Here is a 14,045-nt window from a genome sequence, read left to right on the forward strand (position 1 = left end):
TAGTTCTTGCTTCTCCATGCAAATGAAATGAGAGATAGACATCTATTAATGGCTACTTTCCCAGCAAAGAGCTGGATCAAAGGCAATTCCAGGGAAGATGGCTAGAACGTGATGAGGTACCACCTCCCTGCGGAATGCCATAATTATCCCCAGCCCCGGCGGCAGTCACCAGGGCTCTGCCCCAAAATGGAGAGGGTTGTATAAATAAGCAGCACTGAGAATGGCACCACAAGAACCCGTGCAGCACCTGGCTCGATGGCTCACAGATAATGAGGTGGGCAGGATCAAGCCCTCTCCTTTCATGGCAAAGCAGTTCTGAGGGTCTATTAAGATGGTCACAGAAAGAGACTCCCCACAGACCGCCTTGCATCACATTTTCTCAAGAATCAGGCAGAGTACAACTGGCCTTTTAAAAAGGGCTTCTAAGCCATCCCAAACCAGGCTAGCTGGGGTCGACTGGCCAGCAGGTGGGCCAAAGCTATGAAAAGGCTGGGCACAGAAACACAGGAATGTCTTGCTTTGAAACTGGAAGGAACCTTAGAGATCATTTTCTTGCGTCTCCCACCCCCACATATGAGTGGCACCTGGGGAAATGGCAGGAAGTAACCAGTTACCAACCTGCCCTATCTTTCCTATCCTGCTTCCACATGACCAAAGATTCCAGCTCGGAGACACAAGCACAGGCGCATTCTGGAAGGCTTTATTGATAATAAGTCACAACTGCTGCTTTGTCACAGCTGTTGAGGCTCAGCAAATAAACAGATGGGTAAATACACACAGTAAGTCATTCATCAAACACATAAAGATTCTGAGATACAGGCTGATCATAAAATGCATACCAGGATATTGTCAGTTGCACCTGTCTTCCAGGTGCATGAAACCTCAAACATCTCACCTCCAGAATTATGTGTTCTCTCCCAGACTCAAAGGAAATTCTCTCAGACTGAGGATTCATGGCTTTTTTCCCCCAGTAATTTCCTCAACATCTCTCACCTACACCACTCAAACCTCTTAACTGGCTTTCAAAGCCCACCTTCCTCCAGTCCTCACTTCAACAAAAGCCAGCCAAGGCAGTCTTACTAAAACTCAAATCTAGACATGGCACTCTCTTGTTTAATTAAAACCCTTAAGAGTCTCCCCTTTGCATAGAAAACAACTCAAATGACTTAACCTGTCATATGGGAGTCTTCAGGGCCTAGCCCCTCCCTCCTCCTCCATCTCCTTCTACAACTTGGCAGCCCCATAAGAGGTAACTGCTGGCGTTTCCTGGCACGCACCAGAGCATCTCTGACCTTCACGACTTTACACTTGCTTTTCTTCTTTCATTCTTCCTTCCTCCACTGAATCCTCCTCTGAATGATCCATCTAGGCAAATCTTCATCCTTTAACTCAACTCAGGGGTCACCTGCTTCAAAATGCTTCCCCATCCCTCTCCCACAGGCTGGTTGGATGCCCCTTTCTGTGGTCTCAGAGCATCCATGCCTTCTTCTCCCGTAACATCTATCACACCATATCCTGGTCATTTGTTTGTAATCTGACTCTTCCACTTGACAGTAAGCTCTGAGAGAAGAGACAGCCAGACACAGGCACACATAGCAGACATTGCGTGACAATAAATGAGTAGATGCTCAGTGGCTTTGGAGGCACTTGTCAAAAGAGGAAGAAGTGGCTCTGAACTGAGCCCCGTCCACAGTGCTCACTAACCTCACTGCAGGGAGTCATCTCCAGAATTTGTCAGTGAAGAAAGGGCCAAGGGGCTGGATATGGTGGCCTGGGGCTGAAAGAAAGGCAGCCTGGCCTCCCCATGGTCCTTCCCTTGGTCACTCTCCCCTTAGGCCACATGATGCAGATCCTGGCAGCCCTCATCTTCACCTCACCGGGGAGATGCAGCCTGCCTTGGAGCAGGTTTCTCACCTTGGAAGACAGCACGGTAAAGGGAAAGGGCCTGACATCACATGACATGGATTCAAACTTATCTCAGCACTAACCAGCTGTGCGGCCGAGTAAGCTGTTGAACCTCAGGGTGAAAGGAGGGCCTCGGTTTCTTCACCTGAAGAATGAAAAGAAAATTCCCACCAAGGGATGAGGGTGCGGTATGAAGTGAGAGGACTTATGCCAAGCCTGGCACTTAGAAAGCCGAGATGCCAGTAACACTCGACTACCTATTATAACCTGTCACCTACTGCATTGGGAGCTTCTGGCCATCTGCTGTGTGAAGCAGCAGGTTCGAGGGAGAAAAGGGGAATTCCAGGAGAGAACGAGAATTAACACTGAAGGTGAATAGAGTTAGGGAACCGTCCTCTTCACCCCGTTCCCAAGTTGGGCCCACAGTAAGAGCCAAGAGGAGACTTTTGCATCACAGAGTATCATAGTGATGCGGCATTTAAAACACCCTTTAGGTGAGGAAACTAAGGTCCGCAGAGGGAAACAACTTAGTGCAAGTCACACTGAGGTGGTCATTAGAGTGTCTAGAATTTTTAACCCCAATTTAGAACCAGACTCAAAAGTGGAAAGGCTGAAGACCAACAGCAAACCTAAACCATTTGAGAACATCATTTCTCCCTACTGTCTGTGTTAGTGGCTTTTAACCTGGGGTCCCTGAACCCCCGAAGGTGAAAGCGTGTACATATGTATATTTCCTCATGACCCTAAATCTGTTAAGAACCCCTCGCTGGTCTGCATCTTTGTTGCTTTCCTGAAGCTTATAAAAAATCCCCAATATAATGGTCTCCTAAACGTTTCCACACGGATCATCATCCAGACCAGACACAAGCTCCCCACGTGACACTGAACAAGGCCTTTAACACTTTTGCACTTCAGTTTCCTTGTCTTAAAAAAAAAAAAAAAATTCAATCAGCAAATAGTTCCGTGCTACTGTTTAAAGCACATGCTGGGGCCAAAACAAGGTGGTGGAATCAGGTAGCCTCTCATGTCCCTTTTGGCCCCAAGGTCCTGTGACCCACAGCTCCTCCCACACCTCTGATTCAGACTCCCTGTGTAGGTGACACAGGACAAGGGAAGGGAGAGGAATGGTGGACTCTCCCCTAGGAATTCACAAGCTCAGTGAGCTCCCCAGAGGCACCTGCTCCCCAGGAAACGGGATGAGCCGCATTCTGCCCCACTCAGCTTTATCAGAGCCATTGCCCTGTAATATGCAGATGAATGAATCAGAGGAGTCTGAGAACTTTTACGATCTGAACAAAGGAGATAGTTATTTGATGGGAATGAAAAAAAGAAGCAATGTCCTGCACATACCTGAGTCTCTTCTGCTGACCCTGTCTAATTATGCCCTGACTCCCAATAATGACAGCTCCAGAAGTCTAAAATCTTAAATCTCAGGTGGCATTAAATCAGATTAGCCTCAATCTTGCTGGAGGGGTAGGGATGGTCAGAGAAACTAGTCACCTTATCTTAAGATTTTGGGTGGGACAGTCTTCTTAAAGCTGTCCAAGCCACAGCCCCAGATATTGGGTCACGAATGTTGATTTTTGAGGGCTCAGACCCCAAATATTCCCACTCTGTACCTAGGAAAAGACAGATGACCTAAGGTAATTCAGCCACTGTCACATGCAAAGGGCAGAAGACTGGGTCTTCCTATATTATAATCTAATCAGGAGGAAAAGCCCACCCACACACATCTGTGTCCACACACAAAATCACATAGGTACCCAGGCTAATCATTCATGATCACATTTATAGTATCACAGAATGTCAGAGATAGAATGGACCTGACTGAAAGTCTAACTTTCCTATTTTAAAGATGATGAAACTGAGGCCAAAGAGGGTCAGGGACTTGCCTGAGGTCACACATCTTGGTAGGGACACAGCCAGGTATCCTGGACCTCTGTGCAGTACATTGTCTATGCATCACAGTGAGTAGAAAAGTACAAGTCAATGACTAAGCATTGAGGGGACAGAGCACAAGAACGACTGGAGGGAATCAAAGAAGGCTTCATGGAGGAGGTGAGTCCTGAACCAATTCAGACTGTGCTAACATTCTGTAAGTAGCTTGATGGTTCTAAGTGTTGGTACATATGTTCTCTAATTTATTCCTCACAAGAAATCTGTGCAATAGTATTTTCCCTTCTCAACAAGAGTAAATTGAGGCTCCAAGGAACTAATTCACTTACCCAATATTGCACAGTCTCTATGTAGTAGTCAAGCCTAGGTTAATGAGATCCTGAGTTCAGTTCTTTTTCCATGCATCTTAGGGTTTCTTTTACCAAAAACTAGTCTTTGACTGAAGGTTCTGACATGACAAGTAAGAATATACTTAAATGAGGGAATGCTAAAATGAGATTTCATTTCTTCGTCTGAGACATCCTTCCTCCAGAGTTCCCATGAGCTTCAGACATCGGGAAGGTGTTTTCTAACACTGCTATAGCAAGTTACCACAAATTTAGTGGCTTAAAACAACAAAAAATCCATTAAAAGATCTGGAGGTCAGAAGTCTGACACAGGTCTCACTGCACTCATATCAAAGTGCCAGCAAGGCTGCATTTCTTTCTGGAGGCTCTATGGAAGAATCTGTTTCCTTGCCTTTTCCAGCTTCTAGAAGCTGCCTGCATTCCTGGCTCATGGACTCCTTCTGTCTTCAAAGCCAGCAATGGTCAGTCAAGTCTTTCTCACATCACATCAGTCTGACACTGACTTCTTTGCTTGCTTTTCCACTTTTAAGGGCCCTTGTGATTACGTGGGTTCCACCTGGAAAATCCAGGATAATCTCCCTATTTTAAGGTCATCTGATTAGCAACTTTGATTCCATCTGCCACCTACTTTCCTTACTTTCCTTTTGCACAGTAACCTAACATATTCACAAGTTCTAGAGATTAGGTTATGGCCATCTTTGGGAGGCCATTATTCTGTCTACCACAGAAGGACTTTAAGGTCAATTTCAAGAATGTTCCACTGTCATGAATCAACTGAATAATAGCCAAGGAGTCCTTTGAGAAGAGTCAAACTCTGGGCTCTGCCTAACTGGGTTCATCCCCCTCCACAAGAACATGATCTGGTCTCTCCATCGTTCTGCATATTCCTATTTAGTCTGCTTGTCCTCGGGCTCAACCAAAGCCACAGAAAAGTATGCAGCATCAGCTAGGTCATCTCACACATCTTGTTGCAGGAAACTTCTGCAAGTTTCAACTGAGCAAGGCTCCTCCCCCAATCTCTCACCCACCCCTTTTCTAAGTCAGTCTCAGTCTCTCCTTTTGTCTCACTTTGACCTCTGAACTTCAACAGCCTCCTTCGAGGCTGCCTGGAATGCCCTTGCACACCCTCCTTGCCTGAGCAATTCCTACTGTCCAGTGAGACATAGCACAGATACCTCCTCCCCCAGAATCCTTCCATGATTTTCCACCCAAGACCAATGAAGGGCCTTTGCTGGAGTATGGGGGCTTACCTCTTCCCATCTTCTCCATGAGACTGTGAGCCTCTTAAAAGCAGAGCCATGAATGACTGAAAGAATGAATTAATAAACTCAGTGACGGAGAATCCCTTGCCCCCTAGGACACAGGAGAGATGCTCTGTCTCATAAACAACATTCCACAGAAAAGATGAAAGAGACAAGGGGGGAGCGGAGAAACGAAGGCAGGAGACCAAAAAAAAAAAAAAAAAGGATAAAAAGAAGTAAAAGGAGGAGGAAAGCCTCACATCCTACACCTGATCACCCAGGTCCCAGATTCCCAAATAACCTTGTCTCTTCAGATACACCCAATGGAAAATAAATGATTATTGACAGAGCAAACGCATTAATGGAGGAACGGAGAGGGTGGATGTGGGAGGCAGCTGGGAGGAGAGGAAGATCTCATTTAATTGAAAATGGCAAAAAATTCATTAAGAAAGAAGCCTCTAGTAGAAAAAACTGGGTGTGTTTGCTTTGAAAATCACTCTCTCCAGGAGGCTGTAGGCCCTTTGTTTGCTTGGGACCATGGGATCTTCAGATACACCCATAGGTATTCCAAATCCCTCCCCACTCAGCCACCTGTCTCCTACCAGAAACCAAGGGGCCCGTGATGGTGGGCACCAGTTTTAAAGGCCAAAAATGCCACCTGGTATCCCCCAACTCATATTTTAAAAACTTTTCAGGTATCAAGCATCCAAAACCTACATAAACATTTGAAGGCATTTCTAATTTTGGCCAAATACCTCTCTTAGGAAATGACCTAAACCTACCTCTTCAAGGTAAGGGTGTGACTTGAACGTCAAGTTGGGAAGGGGAGGAACATCACCACTTTTAAAGTCCCTAGAATTTGGTCAACTTTAGCAAGCAGACACAATATCAATACTTTATGGAGTAGGGGCTTTTTCATAATGAATCTTTTCCCATTTTCAATTAAAAGAGATCTTCCTCTACTCCCAGCTGCTTCCCACATCCACCGTTTCCATTCCTCCTTAATGCGTTCACTCTATCAATAATCATTTACATTCCATCATCTCCCACCTACTGTACCTATGGCATAGCCCCTGCCCTCCAGGAATTTACAACCCAGGGGAATAATAAGACTGTGTACATATACAACTGGTATTCCTAATAGCAATAGTAAATGTCCTATAAATAGCACAAACAATAGATGCTGTGGGACTTCAAAAGAGATGAATTCGTTTCCAGTATAGATTAGCCAGGAAAGGCTCTTGGAAGATGGGAGTCTTGAGAGGAGCTTTGAGGAATACTTAGGATTTCAACAGGCACAGAGAGGGAGGGCACGCCAGGTAAAAGTGACAGCCCAGGTAAAACTTGGAGGTAGAAAAAACTGGGTGTGTTTGCTTTGAAACTTTTCCTTTCATCCCCTGGTTTTTATTGTCCTGAGTTCTAAGAAAAGGTTTTCCAGAAGGCAAGGAGACAGGCTAACTTTGTCTCAACCTGTTTTCCCGGTCACTCTGTGACTCCACTTTCAGAAGGGAGTCACAAATCAAGGTTGAGAAGAGGAAGTTTGCCTGCCTTTCCCCCTTCTCTCTTCCCCTCCACCCACTTCACAATCCAAGAGAAACAAATGACTCCAATTTCTCTCAAGATCTCCATGCGAGAAAATCACTTTCTCAAGGAGGCTGTAGGCCCTTTGTTTGACTGGGACCACAAGACAAGCCATTTTCCTTGGGTCTGAAAGTGCGACTTCTAGGCTTGATGAAGAGGCATCGAGTGCAAATCTCTGAAACAGGCCATGCAAGCCCTTGACCCAGACAAACTCCAGGCCTTTAGTGAGGACGAGATGAACAAGGTGGATCTTATCTCTCACCACATTCCTGAACCAGTTTGGGCAGACAAGGATTCCCAACCCTGGTTTAACAGACTGAGATAACGTTTTATGAACATTCTTTTCCTGTTGCCTCTGATGAGAGAGATCTGAGAGGAGCCCCTCCCTGCAGAGGTCTGGTGAGGACCCAGAGGCCAAAATGCAGTCTGATTAACAGGCATCCCAAGCAGTGACTCAAACCATCGGCAATTTCAGAGGAAGCTCGTTGTGGTGACTCCACAGTTAGGACCTGCCCACGTGGTCAGTCAGTCCTGCAAGGGGCTGGACCAAGCACTATATAAAAGTCCCTCACTGGGCTCTGCAGTCCATGTCCTTTGTTGAGTCTTTTTGAAGATCAGGTAAGTGGAGACATCTATGCCCTGTCTCTCTCTTCTGCTCTGTCTTTGGGAGGCTACTGTTCTGTTCTTCCCCTGGACTGTACTTTCTACTGATTTTTAAAGTGGTTTACCATTTCTTGGGCCTCTCAAACTGTTCTGTGTATTCTACCTAGTCTCTTGCACCTGATTTTCAAAAGGATTAGTCAAATAGAAAAGAAGGAAAAGATTTGTGGTAGGACTGGGGTTCAGGGCTAGGAATATCCAGACAAAAGCCATGAGACTATTCCCAGGAGACAGGTGTCAGAGGGAGCTGAAGTAGGGATAGAAAAAAGAAAGGGATAGGGGCCGGCCCGTGGCTCGCTTGGGAGAGTGTGGTGCTGATAACACCAAGGCCACGGGTTCGGATCCCTATATAGGGATGGCCCGTGGCTCACTTGGGAGAGTGTGGTGCTGACACCAAGTCAAGGGTTAAGATCCCCTTACCAGTCATCTTTAAAAACAAAAACGAGAGAAAGAAAAAAGAAAGAGATAAAAAGCAGCAGAGAAGTGAGTTCTTAGGGTTAATAATCATTCACTCCTTACTCCCTCTCTCAACTCTTCACCAGTTTCCAGCCTGGTGCTTTTAATGCAGATAATTTCAAATCTTATGTTTGTTTCAGGTTGTGCAAATCACCCTAGGATGTCCTTTAGCGAGCAGCAGTGCAAGCAGCCATGTGCACCCCCTCCATGTCTTCAAAAGACCCAAGAGCAGTGCCAGGCTAAGGCTGAGGAGGTGTGCCTCCCCCCATGCCAGGAACCCTGCCAAGAGAAGTGCCCTGTACAAGCTCAGGAGGTATGCCTTCCTCAGTGCCAGGAGCTAAATCAAGAAATCTGCCCACAGCAAGGCCAAGACCCATGCCCACCTCCATGTGTGGAGCCATGCCAGGAGCTATCCCAGACAAAGTGTGTGGAGGTTTGCCCACAGAACATCCAGGAGAAGTGTTCACTCCCTGGCAAGGGAAAGTAGCTGGTCATAGGCCATCTGGAGTCAAGAAGATGGCCAACAGATGAAAACCCAACCCAGCCCTTGCTTTGGTGACCTTCTCCTGTGAGTTCCTCTGTGTGCAATGTGCCTTCTTGCTCTTGGCTTCCTCAATATTCCAGGACTTAATCTGTGTCTCTGAAGACAGTTCTCTCTGTATTTCATCAACCTCTGTGAATATGTATTGTTCTCAGCAGTCCGGTGGAAGATCTCAAATGTAGGAATGGGTGGTTGTCAGAGGAGACCACAGAAGCCTAGCACGGCTCCCTTGGGCAAAAATTCACCTGGCTGTGGATGCCTTCATTCATCTTTCAGAGTGTCAGGCTCTCATTTGAGCCTCAAAACAAACTGAACTCCAATGGACTTTGCTCTTATCACCACCACGGATGTTGAGAAGAGTTTGGTGGTGTTGCAAAAATTGAAAATTGGGTAATTTTGTCTCTGCACTCTAAAAAGAACAGCAAATGATTAAACATTGGAATGTTGGTTGTGCTTTTAAAAAATGAAATAAAAGTATGTAAATGATTGAATCCAAACAACCAACAAGGAAAGACATGATGGGATGTTGGGGTCTTTGTCCATCTTTGTCCTTCATAGCTGGTCTGTTTGGGGCCCTTAATTTTTGTACAGTCTTCAGAGGTGTGCTTTGCATCTGTGTGATGCAAGCTGGTCTGCTCTCCAGCTTCCTTGCCTTCTTCTCCCTGGTGAAGGTAAAATACATAATAAAGCTGATCCTAAGGCTGATATCTGACTTGACGTGTGATTTTTCCTCTCCACCACCCAACCACCGGCTGTCCTTGCGAGGATTGTAATCTTTTGGGGGAACAGGGTGGGAATCTAGAATAGGAAAAAAAGAGAGCCCACAGGTGCATAGAACAGCAATGCTGAAAGAGGCCTCCCTAAGGTCACCTGGACCACCCCATCCACAACACATAGGCTCACCTGTGCACACACTTTACACATGAGAAAATCTAGCAAGGAGTTGGGACCTGCCCACACTCAAAACTTTAGATCCAGGGTCCTTTCCACATCAGCTCCTTTCCTCTCTGATCCTTTTTTTGCAGAGGAAAGTGCTGAAAGGGGGAGGAGGGGAGATGCATGGAAGAGAGGTCCCACATCAATCCACGACACTTGCAAGCATCCGTGTCAGAGAGAACTAAGAACACCTCTGAGATAGACACAGATTCAAGGACCAAAGTTGTCTGCCCTGCCATCTGGCTGGATTTCAGAATAGCCAGGCAGCCAGGGTAACCGGCTCCTCCACCTGTAGAGGAAACTCAGGCTATGGGCTCTAGCTGTGTGAGAAGGCTGAGGAGGCACAGGACTGACATGGCAGAGCCAAAGGCTGCCTCCCCAGCAGGGCCCTGAGGTCCGACCCAGGCCCACAGGAAGCATACAAGTGTCAGCCTCTTGAGCGGGGAGGGGCTCCCAAGGCCATCCCCTGGTCCCCTCCCTGTTCATTCCATGTGTATAGGAGGTGGAGGGCCAGGGCAGCCCCTCCCTGAAGGCTGTGTGGAGCCCAATGTCTCGGCTGTTTGGCTGAAATGAGGGCCTTCTGATGCTGGAACACTCCACTCTCTCAATCTTAGGGATTTTCTAAGACCAGAGAGAATTTGGGGGTGTTTGGGGGGAAGATTTCAAGAGGCAACCTGGAACCATTGCTCACTTACTGAGTCTTCAGGTAGCTCAGGCCAAGCCCTGAGCTCTGTGCACATTTTCTGAGGGAATCCTGACAGCAGCCTCAGGAAGATCATGTGCTGACTTTTGTTAGGGAACTTGTCTGGCCTCATAAAGCCAGTAAGTGGTGAAGTCAAGATTCTAACCTGAGTCTCTCTGACTCCAGAACAGAGCTCTTGCTTGCATAACAAAATTGCCCATGGCACACAGAAGAGATTTCCAGAAACTGTCTTTTCATTAATTCATTCATCCACCAAGTACCCACCAAGTGCCAGGCACTGAAGAGATGGAGGTGAACCAGGCAGCTAGTGTTCCTGCACAGAGCTAAGAGCTGTCTTTTCTTCAGGCCACACATGTCAAGGGCACCTTTCTGAGAGCCTCCTGGACATCTCAAGTCCCTGAACATCTCCAGATGCCTAAATCACAGTTCTCTTGTCTCCCTGCCTGGTTGGAATAGGTTTTCTCATTCATTCCAACCTTGGATGAAGCCAGCTATTCCCCAGAGCCCCAGCTGCTCCCCAGGGTCCCAGCCTGCAGAGCGCTTCCTACCAGTGAAGCTTCTGATTGGGTTGAGGGAGGCTCACAGACACTCCTCCAGCTTGTCTTAAACCAAGAAATGTCTTTGTTCTCTGTCACTAAAGGTTTGCATAGATTAGAGTCCAAGATCAGACACCCAGATGTTGAGAAGAACCATGGGGCTAATGAGCAGAGAGAGGAACAACCCACTGATTACAGGGTAGGCCTCAGTAGATGAGAGGGGACCAGCCTGCAGATCGCAGATAGGGGAACAGACACCAAGCCACCAGCAGGGCTTCGTCTGGCTATCATGGAACCTCACACCTCCTCATGTTCACAGAGCTCTGACCCAGCCCCTGCCCAGGTCCTGCTGCTGGGGCCTGGGCCCTAATAACACAACCCTGGGCCACAGCTTCAAAGCCTGGAGGCCATGGGCATAACTAGGACCAAGCACGTGGCAGCCAGACTCCCCCAGCTGTTTGCATCTATGCTGAAACCTTTCAGAAAGGGGGATGGGGCATTACCAAGAAGAATCTCAGATATTAGGGGTTCTAGTTGGCAGTTAACTCAATAGGTGACGATAGTAGATGTGGGGGGCTCCACATGCCAAAAGGAAAAAATTCAAACTGCCAAGAGCTCAAAGGACGGTGACATGGATACGCCCATTCACTCAGTAGGTATATACAGAGGGCCTGCTATGCCAAGGCCTCACCCCAGGCTCTGGAGTGCGCAACGGTGTGGGAGGGAGTGGGCCAGCAGAGTGGTCATCTGGAAGACTTGCATATCAGAAACTGTTGAAATATATCTAGTCTAGAGAAGAAAGTTCCCGAGGGAGCAGGACAACTGTCCTCAAATATTTTACGTACTTTTGTGAGGGAGGGATGAGATTTTTGTGAAGTGCCAAAGGACAGAGTAAGAACTTTCTTATAATGAGATCTGCTTGATGGTGGCAGGAGCTGCCTCTGGATGCATTGTGTCCCATGACTTGTAGGTGTGCAAGCAAGGGGGTGACAACCAGGCCCCCCAATCTAATTCTGAAACCAGTCTAACTAACTCCTTGGAAGAACTGGGGGATAGGGAGCCTCCCAGGGAAGGGTAGATTCAGAAGACTTGGCCCCCAGGCCAGGAGACAGGATGCTCCACTGGCCTCTAGAAAACTCCTGGGGGAATCATTGCGGGGCCCAAACACCTGGGGACCAGCAGAGTGTGTGACCACAGTTTGAAGCTAAAGGAAAGGAGAACAGGTAAGTGATAGGAAGTGGCTCCAATTACTTGGAGTTTTCTTAATATGTTTTTTAGGCCCATGAATGCTTCAGCCCTGAGTAGCCCCTTCTAATAGTAGTTCCTCACTGCCTTCAAACTCAAGCTCCCCAACTGGGGCTTAACGTGCTTCTCCCCTTTCTCTTCTATGCCCAGGTGGCCCACCTGCTGTTGCACCTGACAACCCATTGCAGCCTCCTTTCTTCCTGCTCCTGCCTCTGTCCCGCCCAGGATTCTCCCCCATTTCTGTCAGCCACCTCTGCCAGAAAGGCTTCCATGATGTCAAACCCATTTCTCAAGTATACAGGGAGGTCCCTGCCACTGCAGCTTGGGCTCCATGCCCCCGCCCTGGTCCCGAGGGTCTGCAGCCCTCACAGCTGCCTATAAATGTGTAAATGACATATGTCTCCCATCAGCGTGAGAGCCTGAGATGGCAGCTCCCCAGCCTTGCTGTGCTTTTTGCCTGACTTCATGAGGCCAACCACATTGAGGTCTGAGACACTCTCACAGTTGGCCAACCAGCATGCCCCCAGAGGCAGGGACAAAAGAGGATGCTGGCTATGGGGTCGCCAAAGTCTTCTTTTATTGATAGAGTAACCAGTTGGCCTTGATTTGCCTGGAACTGTCTCAATTTTAACACTGAAAGTTCTGCATCCTGGGAACTCTCTCAGTCAGGCACAAACCGGGATGGTTGTTGCCCTAATTGAGCACCTGCACGTATAAGACATAGTGCTTGGCGCTGTGGGATCACAGAGGGAAAGCAGAAGAGGTTCTCCATGCTGGAGGCCTTTACAGCCCAAGGGCCCTTTCTGGAAAACTGAAAGTGAGCCCAGATGGCTTAGTGCCCCCTGCCTGCCCCCTCCATAGCCCCATTCTGCACTGGTGTGTGTTGGGTGAGGGATACTAGATCAACAGGCAGGTGTCTGGGCTGGCCTTGGATGAGCATGAGCCAGCAGGACCTGATCCAGGGAGGTAGTACACTGGGAGATATCCCCACTGCTCCATCCTCGCTGCCATCATTAACCTCAGGATGCCTGGGCCCACTCGTCCACTCCTGCTCTTCCTTCTCTCCCACAGACACCCTCCTCACATCTGGAGATGGCTGGAAAAAGAGGCGGGTGGGCTGGCAGGGCTTTTTCACCTCAAGCTCCGCCATCGCCCTGTTCCCCAGACAGGCTCATAACCAACCTGCCCACCTTTAGAAGCCGCCGGGGACCCCTCTTCTCTTCCCAACAGCACCACCTACTGGCCATAGAGGAACTCGCCTTCTGCTGAGCACACACAGCCTAGCCTGAGTCAGAGACAGCGCACACACAGGGCCAGCCAGTGCTGGGTGCTGGCAGAGGTAAGGGTGCAGGAATGTGGCATCTAACAGAGCAGGGAGGGAGGCTGTGTGTGCAAGACAGAGTTGCATTACCTAGGGTGGGAGCAATTGCATAATGGGTCAGAACATGGACTCAGGGATCAGACTGCCAGGACCCAAATCTAGACTCCACCACCTCTGTTCTTTCCTTAAAATAATTACTAAGAGTCTTCTATGTGCCAAGCACTGTTCCAAGCACTAAAGATACTGTGGTAAACTAGAGTCCCTGCCTCCCAGAGCTTACATGAGAAGGGAAGACAGACAAAAGCAGGTAAGCCAGTGCCTAAATAAGAGAGTGAAGAAAATAAATCAGGGTGATGAGAGGGTGTCTGGGGAGAAGGGTGCTCTCTAGGTCGGGTAGCCTGGGAAGTCCATCTGCAAAGGGAATGTCTGGGTGGAAACATGGATGAGAGTAAGGAGCCAGCCATGTGGGGACGGGGATGAGTGTTGGCACAGAGAGAACAGCAGCTGCCAGGGACTTCTGCAGGTCAGACGGTCTCTGGAGCCTTGTTCCAGAACTGCATTTGAAGGTGGACACTGACCAACTTTTAGTCCACCCAAATGAATGTGAGCAGAAGAGCCAGGCTTCCAGGTACCTTGTTATCTGAGCCATGGCTGAAGGATGGGCCACTTCAGCCAGA

General features: G+C 48.2%; 1 protein-coding gene across 1 annotated transcript; it reads left to right on the forward strand.

Moving 5' to 3' along the window:
- The first annotated feature begins 8,246 nt into the window (after nt 1-8,246).
- On the forward strand, nt 8,247-8,573 carry PRR9 (proline rich 9). The gene has a single exon (XM_063104014.1). It carries the CDS (start codon nt 8,247-8,249, stop codon nt 8,571-8,573), a length of 327 nt encoding a protein of 108 aa, XP_062960084.1.
- The last annotated feature ends 5,472 nt before the right edge of the window (nt 8,574-14,045 follow it).

Source organism: Cynocephalus volans, chromosome 8 (assembly GCF_027409185.1).
Source record: "Cynocephalus volans isolate mCynVol1 chromosome 8, mCynVol1.pri, whole genome shotgun sequence".
Taxonomy (NCBI): Eukaryota; Metazoa; Chordata; class Mammalia; order Dermoptera; family Cynocephalidae; genus Cynocephalus; species Cynocephalus volans.